Source organism: Myotis myotis, unplaced genomic scaffold, assembly GCF_014108235.1.
Source record: "Myotis myotis isolate mMyoMyo1 unplaced genomic scaffold, mMyoMyo1.p scaffold_m19_p_13, whole genome shotgun sequence".
Lineage (NCBI taxonomy): Eukaryota > Metazoa > Chordata > Mammalia > Chiroptera > Vespertilionidae > Myotis > Myotis myotis.
Genome location: NW_023416317.1, coordinates 58,336,440 through 58,363,132, shown reverse-complemented (window position 1 = coordinate 58,363,132; position 26,693 = coordinate 58,336,440). Strand labels below are relative to the sequence as shown.

The window sequence follows — 26,693 nt, the reverse complement described above, 5'->3', positions numbered from 1 at the left end:
AGTCCAGGCCAAGGCCCAGAGGCCCTCAGACCACTAGCAGGGGGAGCCAGGAGGCTTCAGGTGCCACAGAGGGCTCACGCCACCAGCACCTTCCTGGGTCTGAATAGAGCCACCCGCTGAGCTGGGAGACTAGGGTGGAGCAGCCACCAGCAATCGGGAGGTCAGGCCCCGGACCTTCGCTCCAGAAACACCTCTGTGGTGCCCGTCAGCAGCAGCATGACTCAGCCTCAGACCGGCCTGTAACCACGCACCCCTGCACTGTCCTCGGGAAACGGAGGGAAGGGGAACTCGTTGAAATTCCTATGGGAAAAGCTTCCGTAAATCTGTCTTCCTGCTGCCCCCGACCTGCCTGTGAGTCTAGAGGTCATTCTCATCGCAGCCTTGACAGTATGCCTGCTCTCAGGTGCACAGGCCCACGGGAGGGCACTGCCAGGCTCCCAGCTGCAGCGAAAGCTCTGCTGGGCTCCCCACACTCAAACGTGCACGCAGGGTGTGTGAGGCTCCATGTCTGTCCGAATGCGTGACCTGCCCTCGGAGCACGGGGGAGGCTCCAGAATAGAGCCTGTCCAGGATCTGCCTGCACAAGGGGGAGCCCCTCAGGGGGTCAGTGTCACTTCCTCCCCAAGGACTGCTGTGACGAAGACAAGAGCGAGCTGGCATAGACACATCAGAACTGACAGCTGCTTGCCCTGTGCTCCTAGGAGTCGAGTGTGCCCCACGAGGGACACTGGCTTTGAGTCACTTCCTGCCAGCGTTCACCACGCTGACCCAGGCCACACGCCTATGGAGAGAAGACGCCGAAGCCAGGGGGAGGCCTGGCCCAGGTGGGGGTCGAGATGTGAACAGATTGAGATGCCTCCTCGCTCTCAGCCCGGCAGCTTGGTCTCTCGGGACAGGCAGCAGGAAGGAGTGACAGCAGCTAGAGAGGTCAACATGGTTCTACGGGGGGGGGGGGGGGGGGGGGGTGTTCCTACAGGGTGGGCAGGATGGGGAGACAGGAGGAAGAAGGCATTCTGGGAGGGAGGGGAGCACAGCTGAAGCAAAGGCGGTGTGGCCTGAGCACGCACAGGGACCGGAGCAGCAGCACCGTGAAGGCGAAGGTGAACATCGGCAGGCCGTCAAGGCAGGTGGGGCTGACACAGAGAGGAGGAGAGGGGAGCAGGGTGCTGATGGAGGGGGGACCAGAGGACTTTCTGGGAGCCTGCCCACCAGGGGGCAGCAGGAGGGCGAGAGGCATTCACAGGGATGGCCAAGAGGGAATGGAGAGCCTCATAGCTGAGAAACAAGCCAGGCTTCTCCACAGGCCCCAGGGCTGCTGGGCCGACCCACACACCCTCCCTGACTAAATGCTGGCCGATGAAGCCAGCCAGAAGCAGGACATGCAAACAAAGCTCCTTGCCCCTGCCAGCCGCAGGCTCCCTGAGGGCCAGAGGTGCTTGCCAAGGGGACGGGGTGATGGTGCTTCCCTTGGCAAGGAAGGACCAGAAGGAAGAGAAGAGGAGGCTCAGCTTCCCCCAAGTGGCTGCTGGGCAGCTCCCCCCCACCCCGCCAGGCTCCCTTCCATGGGGCTCACCTGGGCCAGCTGGTAGAGAGGCGGGGACTGCGGGAACAGCCTTTGGGAGCAACCTTTGCAAACACCATGTCCCTTCCCAGCCCTGAGCAAGGGCCACTCAGCAGCCGTGGCTGCCACCACCTGGAATCCCAGAGACACTCAAGTGCCTGGCAAAGGCCAAGTTACTCATTAATAAAATGGAAAACACCCAACTATCTCAAGAGCATTTTTAAATGCCCAGCAGTTTGGTGGGTGGGGTGCAGCATGAGCTCTGCAGACAGGGTGAGGGTAAGGAGGGCCCCAGTCTGGGTGCTGTGCCATGAGCAGGGGCTCAAGAACAATGAAGATGCCAAAACCGGTTTGGCTCAGTGGATAGAGCGTCGGCTTGCGGACTGAAAGGTCCCAGGTTCGATTCCGGTCAAGGGCATGTACCTGGGTTGCGGGCATATCCCTAGTAGGAGATGTGCAGGAGGCAGCTGATCGATGTTCCTCTCTCATCGATGTTTCTAACTCTCTCTCTCTCCCTTCCTCTCTATAAAAAAATCAATAAAATATATTTAAAAAAAAAAAAAGAACAATGAAGATACACGCGTGGGCAAGGGCAGGTGACCAGAGACACAGGCCCCACCAATGTGCGGGCACGGGACCCAGTCTTCCTGCTGAACAGCGACACAGACAGGACAGCTTTTAAGCGCTACTGGCCTAGGTCACAAGGCAGGACCCTCCCTGCCTGGGAAGGGGCAGCGGTGCAGACAAGCCTCACAGTCCCCCGCCCCCAGCCTGGGAGCCTCAGGCTCAGAACTGAAGGGCTGGCAGGACAACTGCCGTCAGAAAAGGGGGAAGGATTTGCCCAAGGTCACAGAGGTCCTCCCGACACCCTGCACCCTCACCAAGGGGATGAGAGTCAAGAGTGGCACTTGGTTCTAGAAACAGCCCCGCCCCCGCCCTCTCCCATGCTCCCACCTTCAGAGCTGGCCATGTGCACTCAGACCTGGCGGACACTCGTGGGAGGAGCACAGGCAGGCAGGGCCTCAGGTGCACAGATTCTCAGGGGATCTAGAGACACCCCACCCACCCCGAGACCCTTAAATGCAACTCACTGCCTAATGCCCCCTTATACACACCCCTCCCAGATCTCTGTGCCTCTCCTTCCTTCCCAGTCCTGTTCGTACTTCCCCTCTCCTACACCACCTCCAAGCCTGGGCACAGAACTGCCAGCTCTCTATTGCCAGGGACTGGGGGAGGGAGGAGGGAGGCTGACCCTCCTGGGCAGGCAGTGATGTGGGCAGGCTGCAGGCCCCCGACTCTGAGCCCCTGGCACTCAGTTTGCTGCTAGGACTACCTGGCCCCTCTGCCCACCCTGCCCTGCAGCTGGCGAACTCCTTGAGGACAAATGCTTCTCATCCATCTGTGCCCATGGGCCTGACCGGCCTCGAGGGGGCACAGCATAGTGTGAGCCGCGGGCTCTGGGCCAGAACTCAGGTAGCAAGATGTGCTTCATGCTGCTGTGCTGTGACCTCGGTTTCCTTGTCTATGAAAACGGGGACAAGCAGCCTGATGTTATGCACAGGTGCAAAAAGGAATGGCCTGGGCCAAGGAGAAGACCTGCGTGGACGAGGCAGCAGACCCCGAGGGCAGGAAGGAAAGGGCTGCACAGATGCTTCTGGACAACAGGCCAGACTGTTTGTGTCTGCAAAGGTCGTGCTGGGCTTTCACTTTCTCCCTTCTCACCTGCTCTCTCTGCAACCCCCACCAGGTGGGAGTGTGTAACTTCTGACGATCTGCACGGGGCACATCGGATTCCCCACACGGTGCTTCACCGAGACTCTCAGACTCGGAGGCGGGCAGAGGGTCACTGCTCTCCCATGGGGCGGGGCGAGCAGTCCCTAAAGGCTCACAAGCAGAGGGAGCCAAAGGCAGGGAGCTGGAGGCGGGAGGACAGTAGGAAGCTGGGGATAGGGCTGCAGATAAGAGCCAGAACGGGGTCAGTGGCAGTGGGATAGGACAAGGGGTGCCTGAGTGCTCTGAGGAACAGGGAGGAGTCTGAGGCAATGGAAGTCTGACCATGACTCACTGGAAGAATGAGGTGCCTTGGACTAAAAAGGTGATGGCACTCAGGGGACAAAAAGGAAGGGTGTGGCCGCTTTCAGGCAGGCTGGGCGAGGCCTGATGCCTGGAGTCTGACGAAGGCCAGTGCAGACAAAGGCCGGGGGTCCCGGTCCCATGCCTGGCAAGGTGTCTGGGCAGTGGAAAAGAGGGCTCACTCCTCAGCAGAGGCAGGGTGGGCCCCCCCACCAGCACCCCATCACAGGGCCTGCACCAGATGACCGCTGCCGTCCTGCCTGTGGCCAAGGAAGGTGGAGAGCTGGCCCCAAGCCAAGTCTGGTCTTATTCTTGCCAAAAGTGCACTTGGGAAACCAGCCATGCTCCAGAGACAGCAGATACCCCCCCAGCAGATTATCAGGCGGCAACCACTGACTGGCTCCCTGTGCCAGGCACCCACGCTGGGTGCTGAGAAAAAAGAACGAGTGGGCACCGAGTGTTCACAGCCCAGGGTGGGCACCCAGCCTTGGTGCATGGACAGGATCCCAGAGGTCAACGACCAGACATACACAGGCCAGCTGGGAAAAGGCTCCTTTCCTGGAGTAAAAGCCCACCGTTCTTCAGCTTCTCAAGTGGGTAGTGACCCAGAGGAGGAAAGGGAAGTGTCCACAGCATGGTGTGGGGGGTGAGGTGGATCTCTGGGTGGCACAGGGGGTGTCTGGAGAGGCTGAGTGGGAGCTGGGGCAGGGGGTGCAGGGAAGGGCAGCAGAGGGAACAGCTAGCACTGTGAGTGTGCCCAGGCTGAAAGGGCCCCTCTCCTGCTCCGCGGCCCCAACAGGAAAGCAGCCCTTGCAAGGTCACGCCAAGGTCCTTCACACACAGCCAGCCTGGAACAGCTCCCTGGGCAGCCAGGCAAGGCTCCAAACTCCCGTGGGGCCAACCCCGTAGGGGGGCTGTGGTGTGGAGGCAGCCAGGCAACACGCCTGGACAGGCAGGTGGTCAGTCAGCCTCAAGTCCGCTGCTGACCAGTGGCGGGACCTCTGGAGGCGGTTTCCTCCCCTGTGCGAGGGGGTCGGTGCTACTTCTGCAGGGGCTGAGTGTTAAACAAGGTAACCGGAGTCCACGGTCTCATGCAGGACCCACGTGACACCCACTGTGGGAAATGGCATCCTGGGGTTCTGACCCCTGATGTCCATCAGCAATGGGCCTACCTTGAACCCTGACCCTTGCTGCATCTTCTAGGAAACCAGATGCTCCCTGTTTTCACCACCACCACCCTGCCCTAACCCCCACCCCCAAACCCAAGAAGGCAGGCACCCTGCTGACTTCTGGGAACCACAGAGACTGAAGAGGTACCAGGACCCAAGGCCCAGGTCCAGCCTGGGACACAGAAGGCCCATTACTGTCAGACCAGCCATCAGAGAAAGTGAGCTACAGCTGACATTTTAAATGTAGCAACGTGCAAACGGAATAGTACTTTATTTTTTGCCAAGTTTCTGTAGATGACAAACTTTTGATGTTTAAAAATGAGGCTCAAATGAAGAATGACCCGATTCCCTCAGGGGCCCAGAGGCCCCAGGCCGGAGGAACAGGCACACCTGTGAGCTTCCCCACAGCCTGGCTCTGCACCCACATAACCCGGTGGGTTTCAGCGCTTCCCTGTGCGGGCTGCAGGCTGCACCGTGTCAGCAGGCCTTTCTTCCAGGCAGGCCGCTGACAACTGTCCCGGCACGGAGGCAGCTGGGGGTGCCGTCACCAGGTTCTGCGTCCCTCTGTCTTCCCTCCGAGATGGGACGCTCCAGAGGCCTGTCTGTCACTGTTCCCAGCACCTGGCACACAGCAGCAGGTGGAGCAACAGTGAATGGGTGAAGGAATGAACCTCCCCCACACTGGGAGAGGCAGGGCTCACAGGCGAATCCCCCTGAGAGAGAAAGTTCTCCCCCACCTTGTCTGAGCCTCCCAGCAGCGCCGGGCTCCCAGCAGGCTTGCCCCACGGATCCAGGGGCTGAGGCCCAGCGGCGCCTAACGCAGGTCTGTGTGTGTCAGACCACACGCTTCTTCTCAGTTTGGGGACGCAGACAACTGGAAGCCGAGTTCCCTGCTGCCACACACCTGCTCCTTCGCCCGGAATATCTGTCCTCTCCTCCCTCCAACATTACCTTCTTTCTTCTCCTGTCAAAGGAGGGAAATCCCAACCATGGCCACGTCTTGGGGGTGTGGTAGGGAGCACCTCTAACCAGGTTCCCAGTACAAGGGAAGCTCTGCAGAGGGCTGGACCCAACTGCCATTCATCTCTGCAGTAACAGCAGTCATGACAGTACGCCAGGCAATTAATTATCTGGTTAATTAAATTATCAGTACTATGTAAGCAGTCACCGAGGAATCTAGTAAGGTCAGCACTGCGTTCTCCGTTCGCACATGAGAAAAACGGGGTGCAGTTAACCCACCCAGGCTCACACACTCGGTGCCGTCAGGGCCCAAGGGTGAGGGTGGGCTCAGGTCTAGACTGCCCAGCGCCCTGCTCGAACCCGACTCCCCCTTCACACACACAGGTGGTCTCACTGGGATCTCACAGCACCTCAGCATCACCTCTGCCACAAGCCAACTTCACAACCACCAGGGCTGACATCTCCTCTTGGTGGCAGGCCAGAGGGGCATGACCAAGCCACCAGGAGCAACTCCCACCCAGAAAAGCACCCCGAGGAGCTGAGAGCGGATGATTCCTCTGTGGCTGTCTCGTCAGCGGGAGAGCGGGAGCTACGAGGCGAGTCCGACCCGCCGGGCACCGTTAGGCAGGTCAGCTGCTCTGCAACCGCCAGAGTGGTCCCTAAAATAGCAACCTGATGGGCGGCGCCGTGAAGATGACCCACAAGGGACACAGAGCCCACACCCATGACCATGAGCTCAACCGTGGCCAAGGACTGCACAGGCTCACACAACACAACTGTGGAAAGCATTTCTGCACTTCCTTTAATTCTGTAGTCAAAATGATTTAATAACGAAATGATTTAAAAACAAAAGCAACTCGAGGAATCCAGCTGACTGGCGCTCACTGTCTTGACATTACTCACACCCTGAACAGACCCTCCTGGCCTTCGCCTGGCTCAACGGGCAAGCAGGAAACCACGGCTGGCCCTCACGCCCAACACAGCCTAGGCAATGTCTTATGACCTTTCTCAGGCTTTAAAACACACACACACAAAACACTAACCAGCAACGCTGAGAGGAGAGGAGGGAAGACACACCTGCACACACCAGGGCCCTCCTGCAACCCAAACTGGCCCAGAGGCCCAGCCAGGAGCGGCACTGCAGGCCGCGTGCCCTCCCATCAGGCCGCACATCCCCCAATTCAGGGAGAACATTTCAGTTGAGAAATTAACTGATGGTGGCACGAGGTCGCCTCCCACCCTCTCACCCGGCCCCACCACTTCCCTTTTTTTGGAGGGCACAACGCCTCCTGCCAGGAAGCCCACTCACCACCACCTGGACTTCCTCTCCATGGTGGGATGAGAGGAGGAGCGAGAGTCACGAGCAGATGTCCAGTATCAGTCCTCCTCATGGAGCTCTGGGCGTGGCCCGGACCCCCTGCCCATCCTCCCAGTGGGCAGCCGAGGCATCAGGCCGGGAGGCCCAGCGGGTCCGTCTGGGGGAATGGAACCGCCACCCAGACTCTCTGGTCCTGAGGACACGCAACTGATGTCTGACCTGCCGGCTAGAGAGCAAACAGGCTTCCCCTAGCACAGGAGCCGGCAGCAGACAGGGTTCTGAGGCTGAGCCTGTTACTGTGTTCACCAGCCTGGGGCCCGATGGAAAGAGCAAGCTGAACACCCCAGGGAGCGGCTCCTGAAAGTGACACCCTTACCTCGCACACACAGCCTAGGCACACAGGCCTGCTGACACCAATTCTGGGCTCCCCCCCAGAGCTGCCAACAAGACCACACCAGGCCTCCCGGGCCACATCACAGCACAGATTCTGGAAACTCAGTTATCTGACCAGATTCACACCTGAAGCTCCTCCGGCTGCCATGACTGCCGCCGGCAGACTTTCAAGTCAGTCTCTGGACTCTTCCCAAGGGCACGCCTGCTTTTCCCTGAGAAAATCCTCAGCCAGCTCCCACACGCTGCCCAGTTCCTTCCTCTCTCCATTCAAATACTGCAGAGCGTCTCTGGGCTTGTCGTCTGGAGACATGACTGCTGCCCTCAGGGAGCTCAGGGGCAGGTGGAAGAGGAAGCGGCCTGTCCGGCTACCCTGGCTTCCTGGTGCTCGGGGAGTGCCCAGTGACGAACAGCTGAGAAGAGGACACCTGAGCTCAGCTGCCCTGAGGGCGAGCAGGCTGTCCCTGCTGGGAAGAGGGAACGGCAGGGCAGGGAGTGCTGGGTGACGGGAAGGAGGGAAGGCCAGCCCGGCTCCGACGTGAGCCCACAGCACTGAGAACCAGCAGGAGTCCGGGGACGGACAAGGAGGCGGCAACACGGGGTTAGCGTGTTATTTATGAAGAACATTCAGGAAGTACCAGAAAGGAAAGGGCAAAGGTCACTGGTGGAAGCCATTGGAAAAAAAAGGAGCTGGAAATGATCGAGAGCCACCTTCTTACTTCCAGGACAGCAGCGGGCAGCTGCCTGTGAGTCTGCCTGGAGGCTCCCTTCCTCATGCCAACAGCGCTCCCAAAGCTGCCACTCCCTCTAGTGCACAACTACCTGGGATCATCCAAACGCAACGGAACGAAGGGATTTACCCAGTGGCTCACCCCGCCTAAAAGGCGGCCAGCATTTAACTGAGGTTTCCTGATTGCATCATGCTTCCAAGACTCTCAGATAAACAGCCCCCGGCTGGGGCGTGCTTCCCCACACAGGAGCCCGAGAGGTGTGAGCAGGTCCATCCTTACCAAGTGAGAAAAGTAAGAAAACCACAAACTGTTGGGGCTGCGAAGGCCTCAAATATCATCCGCACAGGAGGAGCCAGTTAGAGAGAGACCCACCATTTCAGAATCTCCCAGGCTGAGACCTGCAGATCCAAATGTCCCAGGAGCCTGCCCTCTCCCAGGCCCTGCTTCTACCACACGCCCACTGAGGCGTCCCTGGGCCGACCACACCCTCCAGAAGCTGACCCAGTGGAGGAGGGGACCGCATGAGGCCACACCAAGCTGCTTGGGGACCTGCTGTGGTCACCAGGGTGAGCTCTGGACAGAGCAGGCCTGATGAGGACACAGAGCAATCTCTCATACAACATAAGCGTCCTGAGGGCACAGGAGGTCCAGGTAGTGTGAGGCATGAGGAGGCCTCTGGACTCACGTTGGCTGGTCTGTCCACTTTGCATGGTGCTGAAGCCACTGGAAGGCGACTGGAACTTGAGTGCCCAGGTCACTCTATGAGCTGCCCAGTACCTGTCCTTGGGGGCAGAAAGACCTCACCCAACCCACGGGGAGTCCCTGGGAGGCCAGGAGGCAACCACTGGCAAATGGAGACGCTGGGCTCAGGACAAGTGATCTGTGGACTTGGTCCCAGCCCCCCGCCCAGCCCAAGTCCATCACAACGACCTCTCGGCAGTGGGTGCTAACCAGGCCTGGGGGCCAGCCTCCCATCCTTCCATCCCAACACAGGCTCCAACGTGGGACCTGAGCTAGAAAAGCAAGTTATTTACAGGTCTGTTCCCAGGCAAGCCAGGGGGTACGGAGCAACCAGGTGTGCTGCTCCTCGGAGCTATTTTAACCCGTATCAGCTGCTTCTCGGAGTGTCACAGCCTAAGTGGTCAAGGTAAGACACTGTCTCCTCCCTGGTGTGACCTGCAAGTGATAAAATCCTAATTAAAACCAAATTCACACTGCAAGTCAGAACGGGCACATCTGTGGGAGAAATATTGCGGAAACAAGCTCTTTTAACCCTCAGCTACGCACATCTACTTCCTGTGGGAGCACCATGTGCTGTTAACCATGTGCTGGGCTGAGGGTGAGAAGGCACTCTCCCCTCCTAGGCTGCAGGGGCGTCACACAGGGAGCCCAGGTGATGGCCGGGTGAGTCCTCCTCAGTGGGCAACAACCACGTAGGGTGATGAGGACAGTGGAGCCTGATGCTCCCCCTCTTCCCGTCACCGCAGTGTGAGGCCATGGAATCCCACTGCTCAGATGATGCCCACTTCCCCACCCCCCGCCAAAGAGGGGCACATGCCTCCCTGCACGTAGCCCCTTCTCTTCCCTCCGTTCACCCAGCTGCCACCAGTGTCACCGAGGAAGACCCACCCCTTGCCCCTGAGCTGCCCAGTTTAGAAGGGCATTTCCTACACGAATGCAGAGAACGTGAGTCCAAGTCAGAAAAGGCGAGCCGCAGTGTGTGGGGTGAGGTCCCTGGGGTGGGGGGCTTACACAGTTGATCTCCCCAAGTTCAGACCACCTCCACTCTGGCCTGCCCTGCTCCTGCCCCTGCCCCTGCCCCTCTCCCGGTTCCACGCCTCCAAACAGCTACTGCCCTACCAGCCCTCCACTCTATCCCTTGGCAAGTATTTTCTCAGCCCCTCTGCCGATTCACACAGAGCGCCCAGGTGGGGACATGACCCCTATGCCACCAGTGAGATAAAGCGGAGACCGTGCATTCACAGTGGGCTCAGAAGCTCCCTCCTCCATGCAGCCTACTGTGTGCAAGTGTCACCCCCCACCCCGGGCCCTGCTGCCAGCCCTCCCTCCAGGACGCCCCTCCATGGCGTAGAGGAGCGCGCTGTATACGGCTGGTGGCACACGGCTGTTTTCCTGCTGATCCGACGCCCTCACACAGCAGGCCCTCCCCAGGAAGAGGAAGGCCGGTGCCGCTCGGTGGCTGAGCATTGACCTATGAACCAGGAGGTCACAGTTCAATTCCTGGTCAGGGCACATGCTCCAGATTTGGGCTCCATCCCCAGTGTAGGGCCAGCAGGAGGCAGCCAATCCATGGTTCCCTCTCATCATTGATGTTTCTCTCTCTCTATCCCTCTCCCTTCCTCTCTGAAATCAATAAAAAAATATTTTTTAAAAAATAAGAGTAACACTAGTGGGTGCAGAAGAAGGGCCAGGTAACTTACTCCTCACCCCAGAGGGCCCCACACTCACCCCCACTCCCTAAGAGAGCCCTGCACCCAGGCTGGAGAGCCCTGCTGTCAGGGATCAAGCAGGTGCTTTCTTAGGACTCAATCAGCCTGTGTGATTCCAGAGGCACCACCCTGAGCACACTGTGCAAGGGGAGGCGCTGTCCTTGAAAGGACAAATGTTTTCTGCTCCAGCCACACGCTTTCTCTAGACAGAACGGTTCTTTCCAGCCCTGAGTCAAAGCAGCCCTGGAGTGTGGCTTTTACTCCCCACGGGGCGTCGTTACCACAGCAACTGTATTTCCTCTTGGAATTCTTTCAAAAATTCAAGCTGTAGATTCCCACCAAAACAAAACCGGAGAGAAACCAGGGGAGCTGGGAGCTGGGATTAAGGGAAGGCCCCTGAGGGAAGGAGGCCACACATGAGGCTCTGGCCAGGTCAAGCAGAGACGGGGCTGACGGCAGGTGTCCGATGGCAGGTGTATTAATCCAGAAGCACAGAAACGAAGGGCAGGCTTGCTGACTAGAAGTTTATAGGCCAGGGGTGTGACTGCACCGCGACCTGCCCAGTTAGGAATCTATCATCAGATCACCGGGGAGGCTGCTTTCTGCAAGACCCTGTTCATCGCCCAGACCCGCCCCTCCAACCTTCCAGAGATTCCTCCTAAATGCCTGCAGGGTGAGCCTCAGGGCACGGAGCTCGGCTTCACCTTTGCTGTCTAAACTCGGTAGCTGGGACCTCATCCAGCCCTGGGGCTTCACCTGCCTCCCATCGGAGCCCAGATCCTGCCTGCCTCTCTCCACGGAGAGCTCTAACTGTCACCCCAGGCTTACACAGCCAAAACCAGAGGAACTTCCCCTTCAAACCCACTCTCCCTGCAGGGCTCATCTCAGAGGCAGGCACCCTCACCGCCCGTCTATCCAGTCGCCCTGGGAGGGCCACTGCCTCATGGGGGGACTCACGCAGCCACCTCCGACCTCCACACAGTCAGGCCTCCAAGGGCTCCCCACCCCCATTATGGAGTGGGGTCCAGCCTCAGGGGCCCCGCCTCCCGGGCCCTCTCTATTCTCAACCCCACCTTGCCCCCCAGCCCTTCACTCCGACCCTGCCACCCAGAGGTCCTTTCTGGCCCTCAAAAAGCCAAGCGAGCTCCCTGCTCAGCCAGAAATGCTCCCCCCTAGATCTTGGTATCCCCTTTGCCACTTGCCTCCTCCCCGCCCCACCCCATCTCCCACACCGAGATCCTTCCATGCTCACAAGTTCCTCACTTATCCCCTTTTACATGCACACTGTCAGCCACCCCTCCTGTGGGAGTCCCGTGAGGCAGGCCCCTGGCACTCCCTGGTGCTCAACAAACATGTGCTTGGGGCCCTAACCGGTTTGGCTCAGTGGATAGAGCGACGGCCTGCGGACTGAAGGGTCCCAGGTTCGATTCCGGTCAAGGGCATGTACCTTGGTTGCGGGCACATCCCCAGTGGGGGATGTGCAGGAGGCGGCTGATCGATGTTTCTCTCTCATCGATGTTTCTAACTCTCTATCCCTCTCCCTTCCTCTCTGTAAAAAATGAATAAAATATATTTTTTTTAAAAACAAAAACAAACATGTACTTGGGGGCGGCTGCAGAGTTCCCACAGTGAGGACGGCAGCCATGCTCCAGGGAAAGGAGGTGCTCAACTTCCAGTGACAGAAAGCCAGAGCGATCAGAGATTCCAGAAAAACGAACCATCTGCGGAACTTAAAAAATGCATGGACTTCTAGGCTCTACACCAAGATCTACACCCAAGAAAGAAGGTCTGGGGTGGGGCCAGAGAAGAGATTGCAAACTGTTCCCCAGGTGACCCAGAGGCACAGGGAGGTCTAAGAACCTGACTGAGCAAACATCTTCATTTCACACGCGTCAAGGCCTCAGCGAGATGACTCAATGCAAAGTGCCAACACCGGCTCATCAACAGGTGTCTGTGCTGGGAGCCCCACATGCCCGCCCACAAGGCCTCCCTCTCATTGGCCGAGAAAGTCGGTCCTTGGGAAGAACAGGCACTGACTGTTCCCCATCGTGGCTGCAGAACTTAGAATACAGAGCTTAGAACACTTAGAATACAGAGCTCTATCCACTTCTAAGTTCCCCATCGTGGCTGCAGCTCTGCAAATCCGCTTTCTCGCTAATGTAATCCTTCACACGAAAAGGGAATTTCACCTTCAAAGAGGTCAGGGCTCTGCTGAAAAAGCCAGGGGACAGGAGGGCGTCCTCTTTGCTTCCAATGGAAACAGGGCCAGTGGCACCCACGGTCACTCAGCAAAGAGGACTGGAGGACCACCCACCCTTCCCCCTTAGAAAGGGCCAGCGTGCAAGGCCCCGAGCTAGACACTTCACAGCCACCCTCCCCGCACTCCCGGCTACTGAGGGGGTCAGGAGCTGTCTCCATTTTTCAGACAAGGAGAGGAAGGCTCCAAGTTTAAAGCTCTGTTCCGAGTCCCACAGATGTGATGAAGAGAGCTGAGATTTAAACCACATCTGCCTGGCTCCAAAGCCCACTCGCTCCACTCGCCACGCGGCTCCCACCAGTGCTGGGGTCGAGCCCCAGCGGGTCCAGGGGTCCCCAAAGGTGTGGACGGAGTCGGCGAAGAAGGAATGACATGGAGGCAGCGTTCAGTTGATCATCATAGCCAGGTTCTGTGTCCATGTTCTCTTGCTAGGTTCTCCAGGTTCTCCAGCCAGGTTCTGTAGCCATGTTCCCTCGCTAGGTTCTCCAGCCAGGTTCTGTCCAGGTTCTCCAGCCAGGTTCAGTCACCAGGTTCTAGTCAGGTTCTCTTGCCAATTTCTGTAGTCAGGTTCAGTCCAGGATCTTTTGCCATGTTCTCTCCAGCAAAGTTCTTCTGTCTGTAGGTTCTGTCTTCTTAGTTCTGTGTTCTAAGCTCTGTATTCTAAGTTCTGAGTTCCAAGTTCTATGTCTTGCTGTCTTGTTGCATCTGTATTTATACCAGTTGATTCAATCCTATCAATCTCTATTACAAAGGTTAGGGCGTTTCTTATCTTCATTCCAGGGAGTAAAGATTATGTAGCTTAAGCACGATTGTTCGTAGTTAAAGTGATTAATTACCCACCTGGCACTTAGTTAAGAGGTTTTATTCCCTCCCTAACTTCAGGGGAAAATCCCTACCTGGGGAAACAACCTTTCTCAGAGAGGAGACCTTGGTTAAAACACATAGTGCCAAGAAGGTGAGCAAACATATTAAGAACAGTATGCCATATATGCCAGGTCCTTTGAAACAGCAAGGATGGACCGGCTCCCGGCACACCAGGTAGCCTGATGGCAATTTCTGTCTGTGATGGAGACCTGCTTGTTCACAAGCACCTGGAGTGAGGGCTAGAGAGGGACGCGGGGACAGAGCTCTGCATCGCCATGAGATCCCTTCAGCCCCAGGTTTCCTGGTCGATTAAACAGGGATAAACCAAGAGCTGCCTCAAAGGGCTAACTGAGATCCCGTCACACACTGCCAGGTAAATGCTGTGACAGCCAGCCTGCAAAAGGCCCCACACACGACCTCCTCAGCTGACTTTGCAGCCAGGCTGTGGGCATGGGGAGTGCCACATGGGGTTGGAGACAAAGGCAATTCCTGAGGGGTGAGCAGGATACAGACAAGTCAGACTCCTCACCCAGCACACCGGGCTCTTCCCTACCCACCCCCCACGTCCCCCAACACTTGCTAGCCCCCCCTCCAGCTCCTCTTCTGCCCTCATCCCACACTGGTCAGGACCCCTGCCCATGCACCCACATCAGCAAGTATCAGCGTGTTCCCCTCTCCTACCTTGGCACTGCTCCCTCCCACACTGCCCCGTGCCTGGATGCTGGAGTGTGCAGTTCACAACTACACTGCTCTGAACTGTAGCCAGGAGGGAGCATCTGCTGGAGACACTGGCCGTTAAGACTGACCACTTCAGCCGAAACCGGTTTGGCTCAGTGGATAGAGCGTCGGCCTGCGGACTGAAGGGTCCCAGGTTCGATTCCGGTCAAGGGCATGTACCTGGGTTGCGGGCACATCCCCGGTGGGGGATGTGCAGGAGGCGGCTGGTCGATGTTTCTCTCTCATCGATGTTTCTGACTCTCTATCTCTCTCCCTTCCTCTCTGTAAAAGATCAATAAAATATATTTAAAAAAAAAAAAAAAAAAAAAAAGACTGACCACTTCAAACCCTCTGTTCCAATTCTAGGCTCCAAGGCTGATCTGATGGTCAGCGTCTCCACCTAACCTCTTAGCTTTCAATAAGCGGGAGTTTAGGTAGAGACATGGTCCTCATAAGTGAGGCTAGATGGAGCAAGTCCTCAGAGATGCTGTCCAATAAGACAGCCATAAGTCAAGGGTGGCTGTTTAAATGTACAGTAATTAAAACGGAATAAACCTAAAATCAATAAAATGTCACATTAGCCACATTTAAAAAATATTTTTATTGATTTCAGAGGAAGGGAGAGGGAGAGAGAGATAGAAACCTCAATAATGAGAATCATTGATCAGCTGCCTCTTGCACGCCCCCTACTGGGGATCAAGCCCACAACCTGGGCATGTGCCCTTGACTGGAATTGAACCTGGGACCCTTCAGTCTGCAGGCTGACGCTCTATCCACTGAACCAAACCAGCCAGGGCACATTAGCCAGATCTTAAGGCAGAAGATCTATGTGGCCTGCAGCTATGGTGCTGGGCAGCGTGGTTTACACACAGAATACCACCAGCATCGCATCCGGTTCCAATGAACAGAGCTACTCTCCAGGGCTGGTCTCCAGAACCCGTGAAAAACAGGAACTGCTGCTGAACCTGCAAGTTGACTGCCAGACCTTGGCCCTGAGGTCACGTCCAACCCCTGAGGGGCTGGCCTGCTGCCCAACCAGTCCGCCTGTCTTAGGGCAGAGACAGCACAATCCAGGCCAAATGCTCAGGAAATCCAACAGCCAAGGGCAAGTGTTTGTGCCAAGTTCATTACCTTTTGGAGTCTCCACTTAGCTGCTGAGGAAGAGGGAGGGAGGAGGACGGTGTGGCCTCACACTGCCCAGTGGTCAGCACCACAGAGATGCCCCAGAGCTTCATCGGCACAGCCGGGACCTTCTGGATGAGTTCCAAAACATGAGGTTCAAATACAATACAGAAAAGTGTGCCTGGGCTGGCCGCCCTCCCAGCCGGAAGCCCCAATGCACCCGGAGCCCTTTCAGACCTCACCCGCCCCCATCACTGCCAACTGCTTGCTGTCAAACCCTCTGGAGCATCCCCCACTGCCCCCCTGTGTACCCATGGATGCTCCCACCTCTGACCTGCTCCCCTGGAACACTCCTTTCAGCTACCTCAATACTCGCTTCCCAGCCCCCCTCCATGGCCCAGCTCAAGTTCCACGGAGTCTTCTTATGAAGCATCCCCAGGAAATGAACCCCAGCAGCACTAGACTGTATGTCATCCTCTCACCCATCAACCTTGCTGGCGGGCCTGCAGGACCCGCTTTAGGCAGTGCCTCAGCTCCAGAGTCCCTGCCCTCAGGGAGTCTTGCATGGGCTAGAAGCCAGGAGAGTCACTTATGCTCCATGACTCTGACCCTCTTCCAACCTCATAAATCCATCCCATCAGGTGGGCTAAAAGGGAGCGCTCTGTAAAACTGCTGCTGAACTGCATGGCTACACCCCTTTTCTTTACTGAATATATGGGAAGTTCATGACCCTAAGCTAACCTCCACCTGTCACAGTCTTGGGACTGACCCCTCCATAATATCACGATGACATCATGAGTTTCTATTCTGGAGGTAGGAGGAGGAAGAGACCACAAGGGAAATCAACCCCATGGCTGAACTCCACCCTGAGCACAGCCACGTGCACAGCAGGTCTCGGGCATGGCCTGCCACTGAGTGGCAGCGGACTAGCCAGGAGCCACCTGCGGGGCCAGCGGGCACTCTCCATCCGCAGAGCAAGCTGAGTGAGCTCGGCGCTGGAGTCTGCCCAACAGGGGCCTTGTCCACACATCAGAAGACTGAACCAAAAACGGGGAGCCACTTCCTTCCTGAGGGAGGACTCCTAGCTGCCAATCTGCTGGCCGCAGGCAGGCCATCCTTTGTCCCCAGACTCACCATTCACAGGTCCCACAAGAAATGACTACGAGCTAGAAAATTAACTCAAAATTTAGACCCTTGACTGTCTTTCTTCCCTAATAGGAATGTCACTCAAGAGCTGTGGAGACTAAATGACATTAAAAGCACATGTAGAAAAGAAAAAATAATTTGGATTTCATCAAAATTTAAAAACTTTTGTGCATCAAAGGACACTACCAAGAGTGAAAAAACAACTCGCAGAATGAAAGAAAACATTTGGAAATTCCATAACTGATAACAGTATAATATCCAGAATATATAAAGAACTCAACAACAACTCAAACAATCCAATTTTAAAAAATGGGCAAAGGACATGAATAGATTCTCCAATGATTGTACAAACAGCAAATAAGCACATGAAAAGATGCTCAACAGCACTAATCATTAGGAAAATACTAATCAAAACCTCACACCCAGTAGGATGGCCATAATTTTTTTTTAAGGCAAAAATGTAGAGAAATTAGAACCATCTTGCATTGCTGGTGGTAATGGGAAATGGTACAATTACTGTGGCAAACAGTTTGGTGGTTCCTCAAAAAGTTAAACACAGATGCCCGGCGGTGTAGTTCGCTGGTGGGTTGAGCGTCGACACATGCACTAAGAGGTCACTGGTGCGATTCCCATTCAGGGCACATGCCAGGGTTGCAGGCTAGATCCCCAGTGTGAGGTGTGCAGGAGGCAGCCAATTCTCATCATTGATGTTTCTATCTCTCTCTCCCTCTCCCTTCTTCTCTGAAATCAATAAAAATATATTTTAAAAGTTAAACATAGGATATGACCCAGATATGCCGTCCCTTAGGTATATACCCCAAAGAATTGAAAACGGGGGCTCAAACAGATATTCATACAACAGCAAAATCACCACCACACCAATGGCAGCACAGGTCACAACGAAGATATCATCAGCAGATGAACGGATAAACAAAATGTGGTATCCTATATAATAAAAGGCTCACATGTAAACTGTCCCCACGGGCGGGAGTTTGACCGACCGGGAGTTACCGGGGGTGGAGCGGAACATGGCGGGCATCAGCAGCGCGGTGCTGGCAGCGGGCGGCAGTGGAGGCACTGCCGGCCCCAATGGGCCCCAACAAAAGCAGGACTGCGGCGGGATGGTGAGGCAGGTGAGCGGGCGGTGCCAGGCCAAGGTGGGTGCAAGCGGGGCCCCTATCGCCCCTCTAGTTGCCCTGCAGATTGGCCCTGATAGCTGGCCAGGCCTAGGGACCCTACCCGTGCACGAATTTTGTGCAATGAGCCTCTAGTATGCATATAATGGAGTATTATTCAGCCTTAAAAACGACTGAAATTCTGTAACATGCTAGGATATGGATGAACCTTGAAAACTCATGGTAAGTGAAATAAGCCAGTCACAAAAGGACAAATATTGTACGATTCTACCTACATGAGGTATAGAATAGCTAAGTCAGAGACAGAAAGTAGATTAGAGGTTTCAAGAGGCTGGGGTAAGAGAAGAACGGGGAGTTATTGCTTAAGGGGTGCAGAGTTTCTGTTTGAGATGATGAAAAAGTTTAGAAATAGTGGTGATGATTGTGCAACATTGTGAATATACTTAATGCCCCTGCGAAATGGCTAAATGGCAATTTTTATGTCACATCTATTTTGCCACAATAGGGACAGAGACAAAAAAAGGAACTGAGGCACGTAGGCTCCACCTGTCCTCGCCAGCAGGGAGAGGGACAGAAGCTGAATCCAGAGGGATTAAGGCATGTACGTAGAGGCAGCTTGGACTTGGGCCTATACTCTTTTACTGCTATTGTTTTTGAGCAGGTAATTGACAAAACATAAAGGGTATCAGAAAGTATAAAGTGAGGCTTGGCCAGGTAGCTCAGTTGGTTAGAGCGCCGTCCTGATATGCCAAGGTTGCAGGTTTGATCCTCAGTCAGGGTACAGACAAGAATTAACCAATGGATGCATAAATAAGTGGAACAGCAAATCGATGCCTCTCTCTCTCTCTAAAATCAAGAAAATAAAAAAAAGAGGGTCACCACCTGTCCTCATGGTCCCTTCTAACTCTAGCACTCACCTGGGACACCTCTTGGTTATGTGACCTTGGACAAAACACTTCCCCTTTTATCGGTCTCAGTGTTTTCCATTATAAACTAACCCTTCTTCCTTCTTCTCAGGGTTGTCATCAAGACCAGATAAGATAAGCCAGGCAGCTGGTATCACCAACCATGTTAAATCTGAAAACACTGAAGCAGTTAGAGCTGCAGAGGGAACAGGTGCACTATGCACTCCCCATCTCTTTCCTTTTCTCCACAGCACCACCTCCATCTACCACTACACATGTCTGCTTGACCGCCTTCTCTCCAGCTGCAAGGGGGCTTGCTGGGGCAGCTTTGTTCACTCACTGCTAGACCCCCAGTGCCTGAATGGCTGGTGCACAGCAGGTGTTCGGTATCCACCTGTGGAAGAAATGAATTACCAGCTCCAATAACCCATTTTGAACCAAACCAAACACTTTATCACCTGCTACTGATCTCCACTGCTACCACAGCCTGGTGACTGAAAGCCAACAATATGTTCCAATTTCCCCTTCCATGCAGGAAAAGGACTATATGGGGGGAGGGGATTAAGGGCTCCTGGAGAGAAAAGACACACCAGGAAAGGAAAAAGCTTCCAGTGGAGTCAAGAATGTGGCTTCACAATAACTTCTTTTTATTGTTTAAAGTATTACTTGTCTCCTTTTTCCCCAGGACCCCCCCCCCCACTCCCACCCACGAGGGAAAGCCCCCACCGCCCCAGGGTCTGTGTCCATTGCACAGTAACTCTTGTGGCTTAAAAAGAATGCAAGGAAACGACAAAGGCAGTGACCTCTCAATTCCAAGAGAAAGCCATGTGATTTCCCAATGCAGCTTTTTCAGAAATGAGCTTGCAGCCAACAGCTTTCTGAAGCCAGAACTGTTAAGAGTAAACCCAATTAAAGTAGCCATTAGTATGTCAACCATGATAACACAGAAGAAATGGAAAAAAATTCCTAGAAATACACAATGTACTGAAACCGACTCATAAAGAAATAAAAAATGTTATATATAGAAGCCTAATATGCAAATTGTGCCCCCGGGAATTCAATCGCTCACTATAACATGCACTGACCACCAGGCGCAGCATGGAACAAAGGAAGACCCCAGCCAGCAGCTGGGGAAGGGAGGCCCCGGCCGGCACCCAGAAGGCCCCGACCGGCCCTGATCGCCGGCCAGGCCTAAGGACCCTGCCTGTGCACAGATTTCGTGCACTGGGCCTCTAGTAATTAATAAGGAAACTGAGTAAGTTATCAAAAATTTCCCAACAAAGAAAAACCTGGGGCTAAATGGCTTTGCTGGTAAATTCTGCCAAACACTTAAAGAAGAATTAACACCAATCCTTCTCAAACTCTTCAAAAATAGTGAAGAGGGAACACTTCTTAACTCATTTTAAGAGGTCAGCATTACCCTGATTCCAAAGCCAAAACACTACAAGAAAACTACAGACCTGTATCCCTCATGAACACTGATGCAAAATCCTCAATAAAATACTAGCAAATTGCCCTGGCCAGTTTGGCTAAGTGGATTGAGCGTAGGCCTGCGGACTGAAGGGTCCTGGGTTCAACTCCAGTCAAGGGCACATGCCTAGGTTTTGGACTCAATCCCCAGTGGGGGGTGTGCAGGAGGCAGCCAATCAATGATTCTCTCTCACCGATGTTTCTATCTCTCTCCCTCTCCCTTCCTTTCTGAAATCAATAAATATAAAAAATACTAGCAAACTGAATTCAGCAGATTAAAAGGTTTATACACCATGACCAAGAAGAATTTATTCCTTAAATGCAAGGATGGCTCAACATACAATAATTCATTCATGTAATACAATAGAAAGGAAAAGGAACACACACATGTTCACTCAATTGATGAAAAAAAGCTTTTGACAAAATTCAACTTCCTTTCATAATAAAAACATTTAACAATCTAGAAATAGAAGGAAACTTCCTCAACATAAAGCCATATTTGAAAAACCCATATCTGAACATCACACTCAATTGGGAAAGACTGAAAGCATTTTTCTAAAATCAGAATCAAAACAAAAGGATGCCTACTTTCACCACTTCTACTCAACATGTTACTGAAAGTTCTAGCCAGAGCAATTAGGCAAGAAAAAGAAATAAAAGGCATCAGAACAGAAGTATAATTATCTCTGTTCACAGATATGGTTTTACTAGAGGCCGGGTGCACGAAATTTGTGCACGAGTGGGGTCCCTAAGCCTGGCCGGGGATCAGGGCTGATCAGGTTCCCCACCACCCTGCCTCCTCCTTCCCTCGCCGCCTGCATCTGCCACCACCCACCCCCAGTTCCCCATCCCAGCTCGGGGCCTGGCCCCGATTGGGCTATCGGGACCTGCTGGCCAGAGGGAGGTACTGGGAGGTTGCCCAGCAGGCCCTGATCAGGCGATTGGGGCCTGCCAGCCGGGGAGAAGGACCCAGGAGGTTGGCCACCGACCCCAAGGAGGGAGCCGGCCTCAGCCCCCCTGGAAAAGGGGCCACGTCTGCCGCCACCCACCTCCGGTTCCCTGTCCCAGCCGGGGGGCCTGCCAGCTGGAGGAGGTACCGGGAAGTTGGCTGGCAGGCCCCATCAGTGATCGGGGCCTGCGGGCTGGGGCAGCTCCTGTGTTGAGCATCTGCTCCCTGGTGATCAGTACGCATCCGTTTTAACAGTCACTTAGGCTTTTATATACAGAAGGTCCTCAGGTGACGTCAGAGATCCGTTCCCACAGCGTGACGTAATGTGATTTTCACCATAAGTCGGAACCCACCTACATAAGCACCTACATCACTGACATGGAGCACACACACAGCAGTAATGAAGTGAAACAGTAAAAAAAATTTAAAAGAAAGATAACAATTCCTGACCTTTACTTGTGGTAAATAAATAATAAAAAACATAAAGCACATATGTACATACATCGAAATGACGGAACTATTTTTTTTTTATAAATAAATGAGATGGCGACGTAACACGAAACGACGAACACTGAGTCCGACGTAACCCGAGGACTGTCTGTATATGGTTAAGATATCCAGAAAACCTAAAAGAGGCTACAGAAGCTGTTAGAACTAATAAATGAATTCAGCAAAGTTCCAAGATGCAAAATCAACAGAAAAAATATCAATTGCATTCTACAGACTAACAATGAAAAATCTGAAAAGAAATTTAAGAAAACAATCTCATTTACAAATGCACAAAAAAAGGATAAAATACTCAGGAATAAATTTAACCAAGGAGCCCTGGCCAGTGTGGCTCAGTTGGTGGGAGTGCTGTCAAAAATTAACTGAGAATGGATCAAAGTACTAAACACAAAAGCTAAAACTATAAAACTCTTAGAAAAAAACATAGGCGAAAAGCTTGATAACCTTGGATTTGACAATGGTTTATTAGGCTTGACACCAAAAGCAGAATCAACAAAAGAAAAAAATAGATAAATTAGACTTGATGAAAATTAAACTTTGTCCATCAAAGCACATTATCAGGAAAGTGAAAAGACAACCTTGGGAATGGGAGAAAAGTTTCAAATCACCTGTCTGGTAAGGGGTTAATAGACAGAATATATTACGTACTATAACTCAACAACACAAACCCAACTTAAAAATTGGCAAGAGCCACATAAACATTTCTCAAAAGATACACAAATGGCCACCATTGCACGAGAAGACGCTCAACATCATTAGGGAAGCATGAGTCAAAGTCACAATGTGATACCATTTCATACCCATTAGGGTGGCTATAACCAACAACTGCAATTCTTGTGCACTGCTGCTGGGAATGTAAAATGAGGAGGTTGCTATGGAAATCAGTCTGGCGGTTTCTTAAAAAGTTAAACATAGAATTGCTATGTGATCCCCAAATTCCACTTCTGTGTATATACTCAAAGGAATTAAAACTAGAGACTCATTCATTCCAACAGTCAAAAGCTAGGACAACCCAAATTAACAAACAAATGTGGTGCACACAGTTGGCCCTTGGAGAACACAGGCTCGAACCACATGGGTCCCCTTATAAGCGGACTTCTTTTCAATAAATATAGTCGGCTCTGGGCATCCCAGGTTTCCCACCCTTGAGTCAAACCTTGGATTGAAAACAGTATTTTGACCCAAAGTTGAGAAGCCATGTATGCAGAGGGCTGGCTTAAGATCTACACAGATTTTTGATTGGGGGGGGGGGGGTCAGGCACCCCTAATCATTGTTCAAGGGTCAACTGTACATACGATGGAATATTGTTCAGCCTTAAAAAGGAATGAAATTCTGGCACATGGCACAACATGGAAGAGCCGTGAAGACGTTAAGCTGAGTGAAATAAGTCGGTTAGAGAAGGACAAATGCTATAGAATTCTACTTATATAAGAGATCTAAAGTAGCCCAATTCATACACAGAAAGTAGAATGGTGGTTGCCAGGGGCTGGGATAAGAGGGGGATGGGGTTTGATTCTGATATTTAAAAGGTAGTTTCCATTTGGAATGATAAGACTATCCTGAAAACAGTGGTATAGTTACCTACCACTGTAAATGTACTTAATGCCACCGAATTGTACATTTTACATGGTAAATTTTGTTATGTATATTCTTACGATAAAAAACAACCACCACCAGGCCATATTTCAGCCCATTGAGAGAATTCCTCTTCAAGGCCAGTTCTCCTGATGGCCTTGGGCCCTAAAGATGTGGATGCCATCTTGTCCTTTGTGTTGACCTCAAACCCAAGCCAACAACACAGGTTGACTAGCTGCTGTCAAAGCGCCGAATGAAGCCCGAGAGCCCCCAGGCCAGGTGGTTTGTGGGGGCAACTGTGGGACGTGCTGACAAGTTGCCAACAAAAGCAGATGCCGATCGGGCAAGCTTCACTGCTACGGGGTCCCCCTTCGGCTTTCCCACAGAACCGCAGCCCGCCACGCGGAAAGTAGCCAGGGGCCGGGCTGACCAGCCTGGTGGTTTTTAAGCTGGAAAGCGGAGTCCCTGTCCCCCGCCACTCCCCGCTTCACCCATCTAGACAGTTCATGCATTTTGTTGAGTTAGGACAGTTTCCATCCATCCAAGAGCAGAACCAACCACCTCCACCCCTCCGCTGTCTTTAGGCCTTTTCACACAGATTATCCTGTGAAATCTCAAAACACTCCGGTGGGGATGGATGTGTGGGGGTTATGAAGAAGACGGGGGCTCACAGCGATGCAGCAATGTGCCCCCAGGCCCACGGCCCCAAGAGCAAGGGCCGGGGTTTGCACGGCGCTCGTGAGCTTCAGGCTCTGCTTCTTCGATGACTCCGGGAAGATAAGGAGGAAGGGAAGCAGCCCGTCCTGGCGTCCAGCAAGAGGAGGGGGAAGCTGGCAAGTGTGGCGGCCCGTCGGCTTACAAGTCCGCCCCGAGAAGCAGGCCGCGGAAGAACCGAAGAACCGAGCGCCGTGCTCTCGCCCTCGGGGCCACCCTGACCCAGCAGCGGGTCTTTCCCTTTGGAGGCTCGTACTCAACGGGTCCAGCTGGGCGCCTCGGGGCGGGTCTGCGACTCCTGGGGCTGCACCTGGGACGGCACCCGGGCTCCAAGGGGAAGGCCGGCGGGGTCGTGGGGAAACGGGAGTTTCTGCGCCTGCAGACGCGAACCAGCCACGCCTAAACCAGCCCGCCTCGGAAACGGTCGCAGGCTCCGGAGACCCAGGAGGGCAACATCCAGCAGGCAAAACGGGGTCCAGCCCTGGCTGGTTTGGCTCGGTGGATAGAGCGTCGGCCTGCGGACTGGAGGGTCCCAGGTTCGATTCTGGTCAAGGGCATGTACTCTAGGAGAGTCTTTAAAAAAAAACAAAAAACCGAAACGGGGTCCACTGCGCCCCGACCACTGCCCCGCCGCCCACCCGCGAGCACCAGCCTGGAGGGGGCGGACGCCGACGCCCCGCGCATGCTCCAGCCGCGCGCGCATGCGCGTCCCCGGCGGCGGCCTTTTCCTAGTTCCCAGCCCTCTCGCCCCGGTTCCGAACGCTGGCTGCCACAGCCACGGCCCTCACCCCCCACTCCTCACCTTGCGCCCGGTTTTCTCCCGCAGGGCCTTCAGCCGTTCCTTTCGCCGCAACGCTTCTTCCTCTAGCCGGCCCACACCGGCCGCAGCAGCAGCCATCTTGCCCGCCAATCCCTCCTCTCCGTCAGTTTTACACTGCGCAGGCCCAATGAGTAGATGACTCTCACAGCCAATCCGAGGACGAAAATGAGAGAGCCGGAAGTCCTGAAAGCCAATCAATGCTAAGTTGCTCTAGGGGGGCCCGCCCCCTCTCTCCCCTACTACTCGCCCCGTCGGTAGGGGGCGGGCAAAGCTTGAGGCGTTCAACGTCAATCAGTGAGAAAGCAGCAAGTGGCATCAGACCTGAGCGAAGGAGAATAGAGCGCGTCGATCGCTCAGGTTTTGCCTAAGCGCTAACCACAGCTCACTCCACGCCGGCCCCTTGGAATGCGCTGACCCAACCTTTGCGCACTTGTTCTGATTCTTCAAGGCTCCAAAGCCTTCAAGAAGCCTCGTCTGACTCGCCACTCCGACCCCAGCCTAATAAGAGGTCTACCTCTCCCTTTGTGTCCACTAGCAGTGGCTCTTGGGATGTCCATGGGCCCCTAGACCCTTCTGTGTCCACTCTCAGCTCAGACAAAGCCTGCGCAATGCAGGGCTTGCCTGGATGGCAATTTCCCTTCGGGCTCATGGATGGTCCTCTCCCATCTCTCCAACACCCCTGGAGTAAAAGTACCCGGGGTCAGACTACCTACCCTGGAGAAGAGCAATCCCCAGCCTGGGCCCAGTGGGCCCCAAGGAACCCCTAGAGCTTAGTTCCCCGGAACTAAGGGGAGAGTTGGTTTGGCCTCGACTGCACTAGGTGGCCACCAGGGCACTGCTCCCTAGCAGGCTCTTCCCTGCATTGGTCAGTATGCCCTGACCACCGAGACCCCTTTGGCTGAAGCGAAGATCTGACAACATGTTGGGGTCCTCAGAACTCCATCTCCTCCCACCTGAGAAGACAAATGCCCCTTTGCCACAGACCCCCGCCTTGTTCCCCCACATGACCTTCTGGACCTCACGAACCTGGGTCTTTTGGCTCCCTATCTCCTGCATCAGGTGGGGTGCCTGGTATGCAGGTAGCAGATACAGGAAATGTCCACTCAGTGGCAGGATGGACGGGGCAGGAGAAAAGGCCAGTGTAGAGGGGCTGCCTAAGAAGCCAAGAGGACAGAGCAGGATGAGGATGGAAATTGGAATGGGGATGGGGATGGGGATGGGGATGGGGACAGAGTCTGTCTTCCCAAGGTCCAGGGGCTCCAGACTGGTCAAGTCCTCAACTGGTCAAGTCCTACACCCTCTCTGGGCCCCACAAACTTCCCTCCAGCCCCAACAAAGGGCCTGGCCCCTCCTCAACACCAGAGGGCCCCCTCAACTCCCAAGCCAGCTGGAAAGGTTGATGGAAAGAAGTCTAGGGGTGAAGGTGGCAGGGCCCAGCAAGGAGTGAGTCAGGCCTCTTGTTCCTGTCCATGCTGCCCCTGGCTGCCCAGGTAGTCCTAACTTGGCCCCCTCTAGGCTTCAGTTTCTCCTCCTTGCCTCTAACCTCTTAAGGTGAAAGAATTCGAAGTATGTGAAGCAAGCACTGAACCTGGAGTGGCCTGTGCTTCCACCAGCACATCTAGGAGGGCTTCCTGGAGGAGAGGCCCCGCGGAATTGGCTAAATCTCCCAGGAATGTGCCCCACTGATGAGGGAACTGCTCTTCCAGGTCATTTCCGGCGTGTTCTCCTGCTCTCTGACCCCCATTCTGCTCCACCAACAGTCCATGCAAAAAAGTGGCACTCAGGCCCGAGCCGGCTTGGCTCAGTCTGCGGACTGAAGGGTCCTGGGTTCAACTCCCCATCAGGGCACAGGCCCAGG

General features: G+C 54.3%; 1 protein-coding gene and 1 long non-coding RNA gene across 3 annotated transcripts in view; both read right to left on the bottom strand.

The window, feature by feature from the left end:
• Positions 1-26,693, bottom strand: part of CCDC12 (coiled-coil domain containing 12) — a 39,089-nt gene that overhangs the window by 11,616 nt on the left and 780 nt on the right. For both annotated transcript variants that reach the window (XM_036333771.1, XM_036333770.1), the window contains exons 2-3: positions 25,862-25,989; positions 24,818-25,018 (exon numbers count right to left, since the gene is read on the bottom strand). In XM_036333771.1, coding sequence (XP_036189664.1) covers positions 24,818-25,018; positions 25,862-25,989 — 329 coding nt within the window. The remainder of the gene's footprint in view (positions 1-24,817; positions 25,019-25,861; positions 25,990-26,693) is intronic.
• On the bottom strand, positions 5,046-7,736 carry LOC118668540. Its single transcript, XR_004971680.1, has 2 exons — positions 7,601-7,736; positions 5,046-5,424 (listed from the first exon to the last, which is right to left on the bottom strand). It is a non-coding gene; the product is annotated as an uncharacterized LOC118668540 (long non-coding RNA).